This window comes from Mixophyes fleayi, chromosome 3 (genome assembly GCF_038048845.1).
Source record: "Mixophyes fleayi isolate aMixFle1 chromosome 3, aMixFle1.hap1, whole genome shotgun sequence".
NCBI classification, from domain to species: Eukaryota; Metazoa; Chordata; class Amphibia; order Anura; family Limnodynastidae; genus Mixophyes; species Mixophyes fleayi.
This window is the reverse complement of record NC_134404.1, coordinates 28,476,158-28,497,230: the sequence shown is the minus strand read 5'-3', so window position 1 is coordinate 28,497,230 and position 21,073 is coordinate 28,476,158. Positions and strand designations below refer to the sequence as shown.

General features: G+C 38.1%; 2 protein-coding genes across 2 annotated transcripts in view; one reads left to right on the top strand and one right to left on the bottom strand.

Annotated features, from left to right (window-relative positions):
- The window catches only part of LOC142143094 (uncharacterized), a 76,785-nt gene extending 75,986 nt beyond the window's left edge, over window positions 1-799 (top strand). The window contains exon 21 of the mRNA XM_075200808.1: window positions 621-799. Within this exon, the coding sequence (XP_075056909.1) occupies window positions 621-799 (179 nt within the window). The remainder of the gene's footprint in view (window positions 1-620) is intronic.
- Window positions 800-11,792: 10,993 nt separating this feature from the next.
- The window catches only part of LOC142143428 (cytochrome P450 2K4-like), a 72,333-nt gene continuing 63,052 nt past the window's right edge, over window positions 11,793-21,073 (bottom strand). Inside the window, exons 8-10 of the mRNA XM_075201268.1 lie at window positions 18,117-18,301; window positions 15,944-16,085; window positions 11,793-12,509 (exon numbers count right to left, since the gene is read on the bottom strand). Of these exons, the coding sequence (XP_075057369.1) occupies window positions 12,331-12,509; window positions 15,944-16,085; window positions 18,117-18,301 (506 nt within the window). The 3' untranslated portion in view covers window positions 11,793-12,330. The remainder of the gene's footprint in view (window positions 12,510-15,943; window positions 16,086-18,116; window positions 18,302-21,073) is intronic.

The window sequence follows — 21,073 nt, the reverse complement described above, 5'->3', positions numbered from 1 at the left end:
CGTTTGTCATTAAACCACTGTAATGCCTGCTCTATAGGTCTTCCTTCTCTTGTAAAATACTATAAACATTCTAGATTTGAAGTCACAAAACAAGATCAATAAAAACTAAGAGCAATGAATGGAAGAGCAGACTATTTACTTTTTATAGAGTACATGTCACACTTTCTAAAAGAAAATATATAGCAGATCCTTTGCATCATTGTAGGCTTTTCACTTTCAGCATATAAACTGTGTCCACACTGATGTTTATTCATGTGAGAATGGAGCAGATAAGAACAGGAAAAATAATTATTTCTTGTGCTCCATCCCCATTCAACGCAGCTCGCACGCCAATAAGCGTCATAGCAGTTGGCATTAATTTAGCTAAACACTGTCATTAATTGTGTATCTCATATGCTCATCATCCTCTATCTAAATGAAAAAAACTAAGACACTCAAAGGTGCCAAACCTTGATGAGTTTGACCCCAAACTTGTTAAACATAAATCAAGTTTTTTTAATCTTATAACATGTTCTGTATTATTGATTATTTATTTATTAAAAATATATTGCTTGTTTCTTTTTATTCACATACGCTAGCACTTAACTGGTTTTCATGTTACCTATTTATATTTTAACTAGGTAAAAGAATTTGTGTTGGAGAGAACCTAGCCAAAATGGAGCTGTTTGTGTTCTTCACGACCCTGCTACAGAACTTCACATTCCAGGCTCCACCTGGAGCTAAACTGGACCTCAACTCTGTAACTGGGCTCACTAAGGCACCATTACCTCATGAAGTTTGCGCCATACCTCGCAGCTAGACATGTTTTCAGCCAAATTATATCATAAAACATGTCATAAATGTTTTGTATTGTATTAACAAAACGATTCAGCTTGGACAGGTTTTAATTACCTACTTTGCAAATTAGTATTCTGTTTTGCACATAAGTTAAATACTGACTGTTTTTTCATGTAACACACAAATACTTGATAGCTTATTTGTACACTGAGATTTAAAGTTGATATTTGTGTGCTGAAAAAAAGTCAGTATTTAACTTATGTGCAAAACAGAACACTAATTTTTACCCCTTGCATTGTAACATGATTTTGTCCAGGAGACTTAAATAAGATACTTCTTAATTTAAGATCCTTAAGGAATCAGGCCCCTGGTTATCTATTTGACAATAATGAACTTTTATTGATTATCTCATTAATAACCAATTATATTATTGATATTATTATTATAAATATTTACAGCACCATTGGTGAATGTATCATATAGTTATGTTATGTATGTTGTAAATAGAACTGCTGAGTGACAGTCCTGACATTCTTCCTAGGCAGCAGTAATAGGAGCGCAATAGCGAATCAATCCGTTTCACTTCTGCCCCTGACCATTTGCATATTTCCTGGTTTGCCTTCTGTATACTATCTGCTGTACTAATACTGCCAGTCTCAAAACCTCATTGCTACCTGGAGATAAACTCTGAGTATAAGTTCTGGGGGCATCTGAGTACCTGTGAGAATATCACTCTGTACGGGAAAGGCAGCTTGCTATAGGTGAAGACCTCTTTCACGTCCTGTTCTAAGAATTTTTCTGCACCCCTGCTTCAGTCCTAATCTCCTCTCTGAGCCACTTTCGTTCATCTTGTGTCAGCTGTGCCCTCTTCCAATTAGGATATAATCTCTCTCATGAGCAGAGCAATCTCTACCCTTTATATTCAGGTCTGCAATTATTTTGTCTAACTTGTATGTCCTCTGCTGTTATAAGAATAAAAGATACTCCTAGTTTTGTTCTTTAAAACAGGGGACTCTTCTTTTAATGCAGTAGCTTGACTAAGCTGTTCCACAGATCAAAAATCCACTTCCACTTCCCCATCATCAGCCTGATATGAGCAAGCTTGAAAAACATTTCTTGCTTTACATTTGTAACCCACTGATGTTGAAAGAAGAATGTAGAGGATGACTGTCCCTAATGTATCTGACCAAAGATTCTTGGACAGGATTAGGAAAACAGATACCATGGGACAGAAGTGGCCCTACAATAGATCTCAGCCAGTTAGATGTTAGATCACAGCATTAGTTTCCAAGTTGTGCCCCACCACCTTTTAGGCGGCACCTAGTAAAATTCATTTGTTGAGATGAAAATATATAATAGAAGTGACGTCATGTACTTCCGTGCACTTCGTCCATTTGTACCGAATGTGTTGAGTCTGTGTTCTGCCTGTCGAGTATGTTTAATCCTCCTGCATCAGTGTGCTCATGACCCGACAGAATCATGTCCCTCACCTCCAGAGTGTTCAATGGAAACACCTATTTTGTGTCTCAACCACTTACTGCCAGAGATTCAGGGCCAACCGTTCCTCCCCATCCATACCTGTCCTGGCAGTGAAGCCCTGTGTGCCCGTGCTGGAACAGCTCCTGGGGTCTTACTGCCTCTATTTAACTTCTTCCTCATTGCATGTATAAACTGGAGAAGGGGAAGTGGTGCTGTATGTTGCCGCAAGAACTATCGGAGGAACCACTTCCCCGGACCTGTACATTCCCCTGCGCTATGAGCAACCAGTTTTTACTGAATGTGCAGCTTCCGGATCATCATGCATGGTAAGTCTCGTTGGGAGAATGCTCTCATAGCAATACGGAGGACCCAATTTCATCTGAAACAACCCTTTGGACCCCCAGCCCCCTGATTGCTTGCACTACAGAGCTATATCCTGCACCACTCACCAAGTTCAACATCTACTAAACAACATATACACTTGCTCCTGAGTCTGAGGAGTTGCTCAGCCAGGTCAGTTGTCCTCTTCAGACAGCATATCAGAACTCACTTTGAGGCCCCCAGTGCACCACTCATTGGTATTTGGGATTGGGGACACAGTCTTTCATTTGTGAACTGTATAACACTGTTCATGCAGAAAGTTGAGCTTTGAACCTGTGCTTTCCCCATACTTGCCCACCCACATTCCTCTGCCCTCCCTTGACTTGTGCACTCACACACCTGTGCCCTCCCCAAACTCGCAAACCCACATGATCTGTACCTACCCCTGACTTGCATATCAACATGCCTGTGCGCTCCCCTGACCTGTGCACCCACATATCTGTGCCCTCCCCTGACTTGTAAGAAAAGGCAAATAAGTTTGACTTAAAATGTGCTTGCTTGGCACACACAGACTTTCTTTTATTTGTTGCTTTGAACCCTCAGAGGCTTTCATATTAATGAAGCAGAATGCAAACAGTGCATCCCACTGTGGACACAGCTATAAGCATGCCCTGTTCACTTAATATCACTCTAATGAAGACTGCAAGATTAAATGTAACAGAGTTTGGTTAAAGATATGGACTTTTTTCCCATATACTTTTGTGGCCTGTTTAGTGTGCACAGACGGCAATTTAACATATGAACTGTTTCAAATACTTTATGAATAGATGCCTCTGCGCTAAGTGTTGTTCCCACTAAGCAAACCGGGTCTTTACATTTTTGAACAGGAATACCTATGAATTGATTTAGTAATGAATTGGACTGCTATATGTTTTTAGTTCATAATGCATATTTATAAATTTGATTATTTATGTATTTTTCATATATTTTTATTGAATTATGATTATCTTTTACCTTTCCTATCATTAATAAAATATAGTTTAAAACATACGGATATAACTGAATCTCCAGTATTCTATCAGTATTATTTTTATATATGACCACTGGATAGGCAACATGTGCCCTTTATCCCATTCTCCACTTGATGCCCAACGATAGCAGCTCCGCTGCCAAAGATGGCATTCTACTTTGCTCGGCAGACCGCATACCGCAGGCTTAGTCCATGCAGCCAAGAGCAGAAGCCAGGCAAAAGTGTTAGCAGGGGTAGTAGGCTATTGGGTGCTGGCTCCATTGGTGCACCAGCAGTGGAGAGTGAAGGTTAATAGGGTGGGGCTCATAGAGGGTGAGTGGTGGTAATTACCATGTCTGTACGGTGCAGTGAATGACTGATTCTCTTGTCAAATTCAGTTACAGCAGGTTCCCAAGCCTCAGCAGAGGTGCAGCCAGCAGATTTTCTTTTTATAGGCGAGGTGGTATAGTCCCATGACTTCTAGGCCATCAGCGAGACTTTGCTCTTGCACTGACAGGTGCACCCTTCAAGGTTACTGCTGATGAGGGAGAGGTACAGTGTTGCCTCGGTGGTGATCCCCAAAATATGTGCATATTAATGCATATAGGGCAGCTGGCGCTCTTCTTGGACACGTCTGTGTGTCAGTGGCCATTTAGAGCTCTAATCTTGCCCACTCCAAATTCTAAAAGTATAACTTCTAAACGTAGTGTTTTTTGTACTGAGAGATTGTAATTAAATATTTTTCTGCATTGCCCTGCTTTCTTCAGAATCTTTACACTGTCTCTTTTAATTATTGGGAACCTCATAATTAATCTTTGTCTTTGACCGAACCAATGCGAACCAATGCCATAAAGAAACCCTAACTATAAATGAATCGTTCCAGTATGTTTGGATTTCAGTCCTCAATGGCCATACTGAAAAATGGCATACTTTGTAAATTGTTGTTTACAGTGTTCTTTTTCAACAAAATGGCCCTTTAAAATGTTGCTTTATAGCAAAAAATTATGCTCTCTGGCCTTGCGAGAACAGCAACAAGAGGTAGATGAACTTTACAAGCTGGTTGCCAAGTACAGAATTGCAGAAGTAGGCAAAGGTCAAGATTTCAGAGATCAGCGTGGTCAGTAAACATGTCATGATCAGTAACAGAAGTTCAAACTTTTGAACAAAATTGGTTTTATTAAATCAGTTGCTTTTTTGAGTGTGAATGGTGCAAAATTAATCTAATTGGAAATATAGGCTTATTTATTTTCTCCAACTCTTCTGAAGACATGCAAAAATCATTTGACTTGATCTAAACAGGCAAGATCATGCAAAAATAGAACATGACATAAAAAGGAATTTGACCTTTAGCTTTATAAATGAGCCTAGAGTCACATTGATGATTGTCTCAGTGTTTTTGTGGCTGGAGCTAGTAAAGGATCTTCTCACTGCTTAAAAATTTCAGCTTAACAGAAGCTGACTTATAGGGGGAATTCGCTGAGCTAAATTTATTACCTCTATTCCGGCTTTCTGCTCGTAGCAAACCTGCTAATCTCCAGCTACCACTTCCCAAAGTTTTCATATTCACAATTTATAAAAGTACATTGTAACTTTTTATCATAGGGTATAATCATAACGTGCAAATTGAATCCACTGAGATTTTCAGTTTTGGGCTCACACATGCCAGTTAAACTCAAATTAGTTATAGGTCTATAGGTCTAGTTCCTCTTTAGATAAATCTTCTCTCACATCTAGGAAGAGATTCAACAACTAATATGCAGAGATTCCTATGCCTGTTCAGCGTGACTATGTAGGTTCATGGACAGAGATCTAAACTTTTACTACTACTTAACCATATCCCTAGCCCTATATAATACTGTCTACATTTGTATAGTCTACCTAACCATACTGTCCAGCATGTGAATTGGCAACCTAATATTACTGTTGACACCTGAATTTTCAACTGTTACACAAGCTGATTAACCAAGGCTAAAATGTCAAACAGTGCAAGATGGAATTGTCCTTGGAAATATGTAAAAAAATACATTTACACTTTAACAAACCAATCACTTCGGCGACAAGGACTGCCACTTTTGTGGCTGAAGTGGTTGGTTTGTTTGGGCTCCCACAAAACAAACTAAAAATGGGCTGAAGGCAGTTAAGTTGATGGTGCAGTCAATGAACTCTACAGTGGAAAGATGTTGTTGTCATCATCCTCACCTTCATCAGTGTGTACGTCATCCTCACACAATATTGATTCATCCCACCGGAAACCACCATTACAGAAGTCTTTATATTTGCCGGTAAAGGCCTTCCTTGTGGAATTTGTAGTTCATTTTGTTCAATATCATCTTCTCCACATTTTTAGGAAGTAGCCTCCTATGCCAATCGCTGACAAGGTTTCTGGCTTAGCTGAAAACTCTTTCTGAGTACACACTGAAGGGTGAACAGCTTAGGTATTGCAAAGCGAGATTGCACATGAGAATCCAAATTGCCTTTTTTTCCTCTCAATATGTAAAGAAACTGCCTGATGTGTCTATTTGTATTCTGTCATTAAAGTAATCCTCCATCATTCATTGGATGTTGACAGTAGGATGTGGTGGAGTTACAACATAGGTTTCATGATTTTTGCGCAATTCTTTTGGACCAGACCAGATGTCAAAGCTGTTGTGCTGACTCATCTGCATCATCCCTGGTCTCATGGAAAAACTATGATTTTCCTAGAAGCAGTTGCCTGAGAAACTGTAGGAGGAGATTTCATTGTGTCATATACCACTTGAGCTGTCAACTTGCTCACCAGGAGCTCAGTGCATCTCTTGTGATCTGGGTCAGTTGGAAATTTAGCAAAGACATAGCTATTAAACCTAGGACAGTCCCCAAAATGTAGCGATCTGATTTCAAGATGTTGATAACTCTTGGATCCTGGCGTAGCGAATAAAGTACTTGATCTACAAGTCTGACATACTTAGCGGAATTGCTTTGTGTCATCTCCACCTTCAATTTCTTGAGTTGCTTTTCCAAATATCTAATTAGGGGTATCACTTGACTCAAGCTAGCAATGTCTGAACTCACTTCACAGGTGACTACTTTGAATGGTTTCAGCACCTTGCACAACACAGAAAGAAATCTCCACTGCGCTGGACAAGAGTACATTCACCCTCCTTTCCCAATGTCATAGCTTGTTGAGTAATCATGGATGGATGGCTTTTCGCTGTTCCTTCATCCTCTGAAGCAAATAAAGGGTGGAATGCCACTTTGTTACCACCTCTTGTTTCAGTTGGAAGGGTAAATTAAATTGTTCTTGCAGCTGCTGCAATCTCCTACATGCTGTTGGAAAATGTCCCAAAATTGTTCGGACCAAAAACAGCATCTCCTGCACGTGCCTGTCATTTTTTAAAAAGCCCTGTACCACCAAATTTATTGTGTGAGCAAAACAGGGAATGTGATGAAATTCACCCAGCTGTAATGCTCTCACAATATTGGTGGCGTTATCAGTAATCACATATCCTGAGGGGAGTCTAAGAGGGATAAGCTATGTCGCAATTACATCCCTTAGTTTTTCTAACAGGTTGTCAGCGGTGTGTCTCTTAGTGAAGCCGGTGATACACAGTCTTGCCTGCCTCTGAAAGATCTGTCTTTCTTTTTTAGATGCTGCTGTTGTTCTTGCTGCTGAAGGTGATTCACCAAACCAGTGGGTTGTCACTGGCATATAATCTTTAGTTTGCCCAGTTCCGCTTGTCCACATATCTGTAGTTAAGTGTACAGTGGGTAGAATGGCATTTTGTATCCCAATAATTTGTTTTTTTCTAGCCTCCTGGTGCAGGTGAGGAATTGCATGTCTAGTAAAATGGTGTTGAGATGGAATTTGGTAACGGGGACACAGGAATTGTCTAAAACCTGCTGTATTAATTGTGAATATTGGACGCAGATCCAATACTAGCATAGTCGCCATTGTGTCTGTGATCATGTGAAGGATATTTTAACAGTCAACTGTTGTGAACTACTAGCAGTCTTCTTCTTGGTCTGCTTCTAGGATGAAGATCCACTCCCAGCAGCTGCAGCAGTGGGGCTAACGCTCAAGGATTTTTCAGAGGAATCCAAGATACTTGGATGCAGGACTAACTCCAATCATGAGTGAGGATATTGATGAGAAAGGTGTTGTTGGTGTAGACTGCAGGTGCTGGAATCTAGCTGCAAGAAGGGAGTTAGCTGAAGCTGGACTGCTTGTTGTTATTTTTTTAGCATAAGTTTGCCATGAACTCGCTACAAATGGCTTAACATGGTTGAGGTTCCTAGATGGTTAAGGTCCCTACCTCTACTGACTGTGGCTTTACAAATCCTACAAATAGCTAGACAGCTGTTGTCAGCTACACTTGGGATGCTCATCCACACATTTGCAGAAATGGTGAAAGGAGGCTTTTTTAAGAGTACAATATCAGAAAGGTCAGACTCAGACATAGCACTTCTGGATAGCATCTTCTTGGGATTTTGTGACATTTACAAACATACAGTTTGTTCTACTGCCTTACTATTTTTTGCAGCATGGCTTTTACACATGAACTTTTTTTGGCACCTATTTTAGAATCCGAATGACAAGGTCTTCCATTGTCAATGACAGACCTTAGAAGAAGATGCCTCACTGACAATTGCAGAACTATCACTCATACAAAAAGGCGAAGGCCTGAATCTTTCCTTGCTACTGCGTGTGTAAAATGTCATGTTAGCAATTTTATGGTTTTTCTAGAGTAAACTTTCCCTTTATTAGTTATTTTATTCATTTAATGTTTTTTTCTTTACCAATGAATTTGGATTTCTTTTTCCCTCACTTAAATCCACTATGCTCTTGAGTATAGGCCTTAGTAGATGACTTAGAAGGACTAGTATCATCATAAATGTTATACTATAAAAAAATAGATAATTATTTCTGCACTGAGGGCACACTAGAATAAATATGTAAATAACAGCATAAAAGATGTCATAAATAATATGTAAACAAATAAAATTAAATTCAAAATTGTTGACACACGCAAATTCTTCTCTTGATTCACAGTAGTACCATATGAAAAAAGGAAAAAAAAATAATAATGGTGCAATATTGTATGGTAGAGTCTTAATTGGCAAGATAGTGGAATATATAGAACCATCCAGTGTAAAGGATAGAAAACTATGTCTTCCACCAACTAGCTGTGTGTCCAAAAAGGTGTTCAAACAATCACCACTCCACAAAATAAGGGTGCCCCCCTAAGGGGCCCTACTTACAGACTAGCTTCTTTATTATCAGCACATCAAATAAACTCTGTCCCATCACAATGTCACAGCAAAGCCATCATGTAATAGCTGACAGAAGAAGATCTAAGGTATGTATGGAGACACTTTAATAAGATAAAGACAAAATTGCACTTTGCAAGTTACTTTACAGACTCTCTTGCTGTGCACCTTCTGCTGAACAATGATCAGTTTTTGTTTCAAAAAAGCAATTTCATCTTTCTCTGCTGCTATCTCTTCAAGAGCTCCCACTACTTTTCCTTTGTATTTAAACAACAAATTCCTAATCTCTCTGCTGCAATCTCTCTGCAGTTTCTTTAAGAGCCTCCACTGCATATCCTAATTTTTCATATAACTCTCGCAATACATGCAACTCATTTCTCAAGGACTCAGAAACAGCTTCTTGGGTTTTTATCTGTTCATAATGCAGTTGATTTAGATTCCACACTTCTTCTATAATACAGTGGTTTTCTTCTCTAAAGGTTTTCTCCAAGCAATCATACTCTTGCCTGACCACACAATCTGAAACAGGCAACACCAGGTTTATGCTGAAAGCAAGAGATTTTACAACTTCAACTCCACTCCGTGCAGGTTTTCAAAATCTTCCTGCTGGAACTGAATTTCATATAGACCTGCTTGCAAACTTTATTCTTGGCACATTTTTTCTTTTTCTTGCCCATCTTAGCTGTAGCAAAGACATTTTGTACTGGCAGCAATTACTATTTACTCTGTTGCAGCCTTTAAACAACAAACTTGATATTTACATATATCCAGCACTTTCCACAGGCAATTAGCAAAACAACAGGTGCTTTAGCATCCCACATAGGTAAAAAACAATCTTCTATGCACAGGGTTGTTTCAAGGACCACACCCAACTCACAATTCAGTGAAAAACAAAGAGTGACACTACAACAAATTTTAAAACTTTTGCTTTCTTTGAACAACAAAAACATGTGCTGAAGAGTTCACAGTAATATTGCCCCCATCTGTCTCTCCACAGATAAAATATTTGTTCTCTCTGCAACACAGCAGTCTCCCCACTGCAACTGACAACTTTATAATAGATGCATGATAGTGGTATTCAAAACATTCCACTCACCACTTTTGCATCTTGTTGGCTGAGTGGACAGATGTGATTTGGCTGTCCTTTTCAACCCCACTTCTTACACCACTTATGAGACGGACACAAAAAACAGTGCTTTTATTGTTACATCACAGTAAATAGCATAAACTTCCGTCTGGATGACAATAGGAAAACTAACACTGGCTAGACATAAATCTCCTATCAGCCACTATCTGGTGAGCTGTACAAATGAATTATATATATATATATATATATATATATATATATATATATATATATATATATATATATAAAGAGAGAGAGAGAGAGAGAGAGAGTAGGAGAGAGAGAATATGTACATTCATGCCCAAAGAGAGGAATTAGTCATAGACAAACAATAAACTATCACCATGCACGAGATCCATAAAAAAAACTCACAAGACGCTCACTCATTTATCCAGAGGACATTATAAATGACAGAGGACTTGCTGAATCATAGACTTTTGGCTTTAACTCACATAGTATGTGAATATTCTTGGTCAACGAATGAGTGGATCAAGTTCATTGATGTGTTTAGTAGAAGTGGTTTCCACTTAGCAAAGACAAATTTATGCTTTCTCTATAAATGGCTGGACCAACCCACCTTTAGATTTAATTTAAAGTAATAAATTACGTATTTATTCTCCTGTTATGCAAAAATCAGTGTTTCATCTTCTGGCTCACACAGGCATGCTGAATTGTAAGTATTGCTCAATGTCTGATAGCTGGTGCCTGTGAAAGATGTTTAAAGACAATATGATTCTATGGGCCTAAATAGACTCTCCAGGAACATCCTAGATCTGGAACAACCTCAAAATGTGCAGTCTCCTCCCATGAAGCTCATACATTTTATGAATGAAGTACATTGGATCAACCACATGGAATTTAAGTGCTCCTAACCAATCAGAGCTGCTTTTTAAAGTTATAACCAGTAGGCGGCTTGTCATTCATGTTCTGGCTCCTTGCGGAACAAGTCTTCATCGTCTATAGACGTATAGGTGTGTATTTATCTCTGGTCAGACTCTAAGCATGCCATGTGAGTAAGAGGAATTCAAACATTAAATTAATTTTTTATGAAAATAGTATTTTTGTGCTTATATATGTGCTTTCCTGTATAGAGTGCATGTAGATGCTGCAAAATACTTCTCACTGAATGTACAGGCTGAAGACTGACCTCAAATTCCTCTAAAGTCATGCAAAAATGTATTGTTTTGCAGGTATGGTCTCACCTGTATAAATAGACACTATCATGCGAACATAGGCACATGACACAAAAAAGGCATGAGCTGATTTATATTTTTCAGCTTTTTAAATGTTCCTAGCGACTGAGTCACACTGGTGATTGTTTCAGTGTTTTGTGGGTGTGGCTATATGGAAAATTGCTGGAGCTTGAGAGTAATATTCTCAGCATTTAAAAATCTCCACATAAAAGAACCTGACTTATAAAATGAGAGATTTGAGCTTTTTAGACCATTAGCGTGACATATTCTCTATGTTACATTTGCTTTACTTTGTATTTATCTATGCAACATTTTCTACCAACGATTTTCTGTTAAAATGTTGTTCAGAGTTTTCCCCTGCAACCTGAGTTACAAAATTGCTAGTGTGACAGCCTGACATATAAAATCATTCATTTATATAGAATAGTATTTGGTTAATAAATTGTCATGTTTAATACACAGAGAGAATATTGTCAGTGTGACAAATCTCTTGGTAACTGTTAAATAAAGAAAATACTATAATGTCCATGTGTTACATGACAAATTGAAAGAATAAAGTTTCCAGGATCTGATATGAACAGAAAAACAAGTCACAATATATTAATTTATTCTTTTTTTGGAGCAATACAATAAAACATATGCAAAAAAAATAACAGAAGCACATGAAACTGAACAAGCAAAATCTTAGGAGTCTCCAATGGTCACCTATAAATGTGATCTGCGTTCAGTGAAAAGAGTCTTATCAGTATCCTGGGTGCAAGTCTGTTGTACACTTATTTATCAAGCTTTGCACACTCCATCATATCGGAACTGTTCAGATTCCACAAAGAAGTGAAACAAGGGGTCTCCTCAATGTTATATTATTTACCCACCTCACAAGTAACCTCCTTATCATTGTAATATATAACATACATGGCTGAACACCGTTCCTCTTATGGGTGAAGGAGAGTAGAATGCTCAGCAGTATTATTAGCCATAACAATTAACATTTATACATCAAAGACAAAATCACTGATTCCAAATTCATTACCAGTAGTTGCAATATTACATTACAGGTATTTCTTAACCTTAAAATTGAACTAAAATATGAATATCAGATACTGTTCATTATTTCCTTAAATGCTGTAAGTCTAACAATTATGGCATATCATTCAAATGAGCTTCTCTGAAAACATGTTCTAGCTGCGAGGTATAGCACACATATCATAAGGTTTTGGGGCGTTAGTGGAACTCAGTGTAGGGGTGAGGTCCAGTTCTTCTCCAGGAGGAGCCTTGAATGTGAAGTTCTGCAGCATCGCTGTGAAGAACAGAAATAGCTCCATTTTAGCCATGTTTTCCCCAGCACAGCTCCTTTTACCTAGGAAAAACAAAAATAGAAACATTAATAGCAGATACATGCTATTTTTTCTTTTAAATAACATTAACATGCATCTCAGTATAACAATCAGTATATTTATATTCAAATTTTACTAACAGAACTAACTCCATCTTTTTCTGAATGATTTTACTTTTTAAAGAGAAAGTAGAACAAAAATTTTTTAATTGGTTATGGAAAGTTAAACATTGTTTGAAATATGCAAGGTTTCAATCCTATTAATAATAATAGTTACACACATAAAAAAATGTAAAAACAAAAACAAAATACATCATTTCAATTTCATGTCTGTAACAGTGATGTGTGCCAATATGGCACCTCAGGTGACCACACAATTTATTACATTTTTAAGCTGTGCATATAATTTTTTTTCATAAGACCAATGGACCATACCTTTGATAGCAAAGTGAAACATATATTTTATTTATGGGTATCATGCATAGAAAACTTTAAAATATATACTCATCACTATAGAGTTAACTCGTTATTTTATTGGGCTTATCCACAACAATACTTTTTCCCTTTTTAGTCATGAGTTTTTCTGCATACTAATGGCACAGCAATGGGCACGTATTTCGCCTTTTGTTAATTTGTTTATGGAGTGTTGGCATCAGCTACATATGTTCAATCAGAGAATTTTCCCTGACAATATCTGATATTTTTAACATTATAAAGACAATATCTTGATTGTTTGGAATGGCATGGAGACTGGGGTGGATGACTTTATAGGCTTATTGAACAAGAACAATTGAAACTTGTAACTCACTAACGCAATCAATAAAATCAAATTAGATTTTATGGATTCACAACAGAAAAGATCACAAGACTCTCCGAGTTATCACTTATTTAAAACGGTGCACGAGAAAACAGTGCTGCTACATTCCTGATACCAATTCCTAAAATGGAAGACCAATATTACTTATTCACAATTTGTAAGATTACATTGTAATTGTATCTCATAGGTGACATTTGATCAACAATCAGATGTATTAGTTAAGATGTTTGTGGAAAGAGGATTTATGATATATTATGATATATTTAATAAACAATGCATGCCAAAAAGACAAAACCCAATACCTCGATTTGTAAAAACCTAATTCAACACAACATTTTATCATAAGGGGTAATCATAATAATTAAATCGAATCCATTGGTATATTGTGTTAAAAAAAAATTCAGTTTTGGGCACACTCTTGGCCGCTCAACTCAAAATAATATACAGGTGTACTAATTTAAAATCCACTTAACTTCATTGTTTAGCTAGAAACATGTTAAACAAACATGTCAAATAGTGTCCATAGGGGAAAAGGAAGTTCAGGACAATCCATGTTACCAGTTTTTTCTGGAACTGTTGCCTCCATTTTTAGCAAATTACGCTTCTAAAAATAGTTCTCCTGTCCACAGAACACACAACAATACACTTTGGGCCTGATTCATTAAGGAACACAAGTCCATTTGCAGTAAACTTGCTCATGCCATGCGCCAGAACGGAACTTATGCCCAAAAAATACAACTACATGCAATCCATGTTCGAACGCAAATGACACTTACAACAGCCTATGATTTTAAGGGCAGAAGGGAGGAGGGAAGGGGTGGATGAATGCAGGCAATGTACAGTAAGAGTGTGCCGAGGGAGTGCTGAGGTTCAGGATATCTCTTAAATGCGTATTTTTAAGCTGTATCACTTGCACCAGCTACAGTGCCGCATTAAAGTGATGACTATACTGTTCCGTGCCAGAGCATGTGTTTACAAGTAAGAGAAACTTAAGGTTTATAGGGATACAAAATGTGTGTTGTTTATTAGTGACTTGGACCAACTTAGAGTTGTAAATAAGTGACTGTGCAATGTAAAGATGCGTCATAAAAATTTATGCACCACATATGTGCACAACTTGCGTCTATATTCAGAGTTGCACGTATCTGCATTTTCGGGTCCTGCACTTAGAGATGAAGATTTGAGTTGTTAATGTGCAAGTACAGTACAGTAAGGGTGAGCTGACGAAAGTTGAGGATGCCTTGCTGAAATGCATCTTATTTTGTTCTTGAAAACTTGCTATGAGATTCAAATTTTGCACCTACATTAACCCGAAGTATTGCAGTTGATGATTATGATTGATGTATCTTTGCACCAGGCTAGATTTAAGGTTGCACATATATTAAGATGAAATTCAAAATACAAATGTAGAAAACGCAAGTGAGCAGAGGCATCTTTGTTCAAAATTCAAACAATGCTCTAAATCAGGCCCTATGTATGGAAGAAATTATAAATGTGTGTAGATATTACTCTGTTGTGTGTAGTTATTGCCTTCTTTATCACCTTCAAAAATATTAATTTTTTTCACGTTTATTACAAATACTTGTGTTAACACACAGTCTTAGATATCAGTGACGTACTGTGATATTAAGGGCACTAGACTCAGAGCTTTTCCCTCACCAGACAAACAATCTCTTAGTTTTATACAGTCCCTGGATAATCCAAGGAAATCCCCCAAATCATTGAATATTCTGGACAATTTATTAAATAAAAGATATATATATATATTTCCCAGTGGCCCTTGAATCTAGATGAGAGAGAGTTGTTGAAATAGCCATCTTCAGTACTGAATTGTTTTGGCTTATTTTAGCAGGTGTGGGCAAAGTGTCTTCTCTCTCCTCATTAGAGATCCAGATTTTGTTTACGATTCTTTTTTTTGTCTGGTGATAATTTAGAAAATTCTACTTGTATTGGTTCCTCCAAGCCTGCAGAAGAGGATTAGCTGGACATAAATAATAGCAAAGGAGTAAAAGGTGTGGTTGATGGTTGATTTTAGCATCCCTTTCAGATGCGACAATCAATTTTAGACTTCAGGTTCATACAGGCGTCAAGAGTCTAAAGACAATTTACAAATGCATCCTTAACGATTTTTGTTCTATTGACTGACAGGTACCTTGGATCTCAGGCTGTATATTCCACACAGGACTTTAGTATATAGGAATGTTGGTATGCACCTACATATGCACTATGTGGACATAGAAGGTAATTTTCACATAATTAAAAGTGCTCATCTACTAATAAATAGTGACAATATTATATTTTATATTACACTAAAAAAAAACTCCCAACAGCAGCTTTAAAAAAAATCACATGTAGGGAGAACAGATAGACATAAATTGCAGAATTTTGTGTTTTTAATCATGTGTTTTTTGTATAAAGTCCTGGGCATCTGATTAAATGACAGTAGACCTGATTACAATTCTTTGAACCTAAAACTACTAAAAATACATCAATGTTGTAGATCTAAGGTTTAATGTTTATAAGTGTGTGAAAGTTTTCTCTATAAAAATCAAATTTCTTTTAGTCAAACTTTACTACTGATCAAGGACCAGTCAAGAAACATTTGTAGGTAATTTTGTCTCCTACACTACATTGAAATTACCCATTGAGAAAGGTATGAATGCCTCATTTTTCTTGAAATGTCCTTCAGAGTTGAGAAAATGTTCTGGATAAAACTCTTCTGGTTTTTCAAAGTAGGTGCCATCTTTTAGTGCAGAGGTCAACAATGGAATAACAGTAGTGCCCTGGGGAAAAAAAGAGTCAGTTACATACTACATGGATAAAACAGAGTCAGAAATGCCCAGTTGAAAACAGAGAATATTGTACCAGTTGTTTACCCTGAAGTTTGAAAGACGAGGTGTGTAGCCAATTTGTCCATATATATGCGTCACTAAATTTGACAGATCATGTTTTCATTAATAAAACACATTGGAGTCATGGCCTTTTAAGATTTTATAACCTTTGTGCTAAAGACTGAATCATATCTTGTTGTTTAGAATGACACTTTTAAAAGTCTGGCCTATTATTTTTATTATTATCTTACAAAATGCTGTATACTGTGGCTACCATAATACAATTAAATTATGTACAATGACATTAAACAAAAGGTAGAGATGATCTTGAGTTCACAATCTATATAGGGTTAACAATTGATACATAATGTAGCAGTATAATAATTGTAGCTGCTGATGTGTAATGATGGGTAAAGTGTGTTTGGATACTGCAAGGCAGATGTATTATCAACAAATTATTAAGTCAGCCTTTGGTGACTATGAGGATGCCAGTGGTGCAGTATGGTAAGTGACGGGAGACAGTGGAAGACGGAAACATGAAAGGTGGATTAGTCATTTTAGAACCCTTAAGGCAGTCAGCTGCTGACAACCATGACTGTTCCTCACTATTTATATTAACTGAACCTCCTTATGCTTCTGGTTATGGAGAAGGCTTTCACTTGTATGCTGCTGTGCCCTTATCTGCGTTCTCTTTAGTATTTATCTGTCAATTTTGAGTAGCTGTCTGCCCATATTATTCTTTGGTATCATGCTCATTGCTGGACACAGAATCATGATCGCAGAACCAGTGGTAGTCAGTATAAAGATACTGACAACACTGACTGAAGTTTTACATGGAAGGTGTAATCCAGGACATGCTGATAACACTGACAGGTTGAAAAGGACACTTGAAACAACTCTGATGAAGGAACATTCCAGCAGGCTACAATGACATCAGTTTCAAGTTAACCACTGTCATTCACTGCTAATTTAAGGATTTACCGGCTGTACAGTGCTCTTTACAAAGCCTAAAACATTGTACTGCCAGTGCTTCCTTAAATTGCCACCTTAACAGCCCGAATGACAGTGGGAAACTTGAAACCGAGGTCATTGTAGTCTGCAGGTATGTTCCTTCATAGGAGCTGTTTGAAGTGTCCTTTTCAACCTGTCAGTGTTATAGGCATTGTCACTATTGTTATAAGGTACCCCACCCCGCAGGACCAAGGAGGTCACAGAGATCCTGCTTCAAAGGAGGAACAGAGACTGCATCGGCAATGACAGTTGAACTCACTGTGGGTGTGGCTGATACGGGGCCCATCTTCTCTATAAAATCCATATGCATTAATTGGTGTTTAGTCACCCTTGGGCAGTACATAAGGACCCATATAAAATCTTGCTATTTGGCTAACAAATGTCTAGCTCAGTGGTTCCCAAACTTTCTCAGTTCGAGGCACCCATAGGGTCTCCATAAGTTTTTCAAGGTACGCCTAATTCAGTATAATTACAGAGCAGTCCCATTTTATAAGAAGTTGGGTCAAAATAATGTAATAAGTATTTAGGTCAGGACAGAAATAATTATTAAATTGTTTGCATAAATACTACACATAAATTCAAGGAAAAATAATATTTTTATATATTGTTTTCAATTATATTTCTGTCAAAGAACAATTTACATACTCAGGATAGAAATGACCGCAATAAGTGGTTTAATAAAAGATCAATTTACAGCACTCATTAAAAGGAATAAGATTGAACAAAATAAAACAACAATTTTTATTTTACCAATCCCTCTACATGATGTGCTTGCCTCATATCAGACCCTTATCTTTGTAATGGCATTTTTGTCCCATAAACACTTTATTTTTACTGTGTGATCAGTAGTGTGTGGGGGTTCAATTTTAACCCATTTGTTCCAGTAAATACCTCTTTATGAATATTGATATGGAAATCCGTTAGGATCCCACCTCCCTCCCTATGATATGCTTTGACAAATTTGACACTGACCTTTGGAATAAAATAACCTCTGAATGTGACATCTTGAGACGTTGCATGCGGTACATTACCAGGTGCGATATCACCAAACCGCTGAATTTCATGAATGACGGCGTCAGTGTACGGCATTTGTTTCCTATGCTCTAGTTGTGGTGAAGCTGATCCAATCACTCTTTCAATTTCATTTTGCACTTTTTCTGTTAAAAAAGAGGTACTTAAATCATAATTCATGTCGATATCTATATGAACTACTCAGAGTTGTAGCAAAAAAATAGTAATAGATGTGTACAAGTGCAGTAGGTTTTCCTTTAAGGAATATCTAATCTATACATACAAAACTAACTTGGCAAAACTCATCAATGCTTTGCAGAAAATAAAATATAATAGACTCTTAAGCCATGAACAAAATACAATATAGATGCAGTAACAGCATGCTCATCAATTACATTATAGGTATTACCTTGCAACACACAAATGGTGCCCATCGCTATTCTACACCTTTAGTAGAGCAAAATGAATGTATGCCTGAGCATACAGTCTATGACATAGGAAAACCAGAGGTGAAACTATCAGGGATAACACAGTTGAAATTGTTCATAATCTTTACATTTTTTTTCTGAAGAAAGGACTATTTATTAAAATCTCTAGATGAGGTAGGCAAACAGCCCACAATTAATCCAATGTACACAGAAGTAGTTTAAAACAAAAAGGTGGTCCTTTAAAATAACTGCACAGCTTGAAATCTAAGTACCTTGCAGTTTCCAAGTGAAGAGGAGAATGTTCTCTTTTAACATTATTATTTTTGTTAAAGACTTTAAAGCAAGGGGAGAGAGATACAGAACAAGAGGGGGAGGAGTAGGGTATATAGTGGGGAGCAGACAATGCAATGTAAACCAAGAAACATAAATGATTATCTAGAGTAGAGAGCCTTGAGGTCCTGAAGCAGACCCGGTTAGGGGCAGTCAGTTAGATTGCTGAGGAACTGCAGCTGGGTCAGAGATGGAAGGGTCAGCTACAACTGGCAAACTTAAAAACATAGAACCTTCGCCATCAATGATAAACTCATGCCAGGACATCCATTTAACAATGGGAGAGGATGCCTCCATAGAATAGGGGGAATCAAACGTCTCCATTCCATAAATAAAATTTATTTTAGCAACAATTTTGTGGATAGTAGGGGGGAAAGGTGTTTTCATAGCTGTGTTATTGAAGCTCTAGCAGCTCTTAGGATATGTCCCCAAACATACCTATGGGCTTTGGGCAGTTGGTCTGCAGAGAGGTGAAAGAGGGCAGTAAGCAGGGACATAGCAAAATATTGATGTGACCTTCCATGCAAGTTCAAATACCTCCATCCAGAGTGGCTGGATAACAGGGCATGACCAAAACACATGAAAAATGTCATCTACTGCAACACAGTTACACCAGCAGAGCTTCGAGTAATCGGGCCATATCTTCTGGAAGCGAGCAGGAGTGAGGAAGGCCCTATACAAAAGCTTGAGCAGCATTTCCAAATGGTTAGCACATTTGGACACTTTAGGAAGGTTACCCTAAATGATGCCATTTCGGGCTAGGGAGAGATATGTTGAGGTCTGATTCCCATTTGGACTGGAAGGCATACTTAGATACATCCGAGGGGCAAGTCAAATATTGGTAACAGAATGTAAAACCCCCTTTATTATTACCCCTAGTCATTTTGGCATGTAAAAGTGGCATGGGTGGGTTCAAAGAGCAGGCATGGTGACGAAGGTTATCAATTCAGAGGCAGAGCTGCAGGTATTTATAAAAATCTTTACTGGGAATGCTGTACTCCTGCTGCTGTGCAAAGGAGTGAAGACCCACAGAGCCAAATAAGTGTGTGAGATAGGAGAGCCCTCCACGGGACTAAATGGAGATGTCAAAATAAGGAAGAAGTACAGAGATGAAATCATAAAAAAGGATTCTGGTTGGGAGGACAAATTCTGTGGAGGACCCAATAGTCCCATCCCAGACCTTGAAGGCATCTAGGAAAGAAGATGGGGAATGTGGTCTCAGTGATTTAGGGAGCCTGATCAAATCTGCAACAGGGAAAAAAGGACAGAGGGCTCGCTACAAGTCAACCAAGGGTTATGTAGCGGGTCGGGAGAGCCCAGTCTCTCTGAATTGTGAGATGATGCATGCTTACTGGCATCTCATCAGATTCGGGAGGAACAAACCCCCCAGCCTTTTAGGGATAGCCATTCGATCGAAAGGCAGCCAGGAAGGTTTGCCTATCCATATGTATCGAAGCATATGTGAGTGAAGTGCAGACATAAACCTTTTGGGAAAATATAGGGAAATTGTTCTGAACAAACATATAAGCTTAGGGAGCAATATCTTTTTAAAGGATCCCACCCGTCCCAGCCAGGAGAATTCATAAGCCATCCAAGAGATAGATAATTTATTGAGGTGGGCGATTACTGGTGAATAATTAACCTCAAATACAGCGGATGTATTCGACGGTATACGCAATCCTTAGATCGGAAATAAATGTCTCCTTCTAAATATACCTAAACCTGGATTTTAAGTGGGTTATGGAGTTCAATGGTAGGTTAAATGGCTGCACCTCAGTTTTGGTGGTGTTAAGTTTATAGTAGGATGCCCAATCATTATTATTCAGTATGTGGTGCAGCGGCCCCAACAAGGTCTCCAGGCCGGATACAAAAAGACTGTGATCGGTCCCCAGGAGGTGAAAGCCCCTGCACTTTATAGACCTGCAGAGGTGTTCGGCTAAGGGTTCACATATATTGTTACGAGCCGCTGCGGCTCCGGGCACCGACGTGACTTGCTTCCTATCCAGTCTCCGAGTCCCGGCCGTCGTCATGGCGTCATTTCCTCCCGGCCGTTGCCTAGGCAACGGTCCGGACGCCCGCAGTGATCAGCGGAGATTCCCGGCATTTAGGGCAGCCAGGCTCGTGCGCATGTGCAAGATAATTATAGCCCCGCTGGGCTAA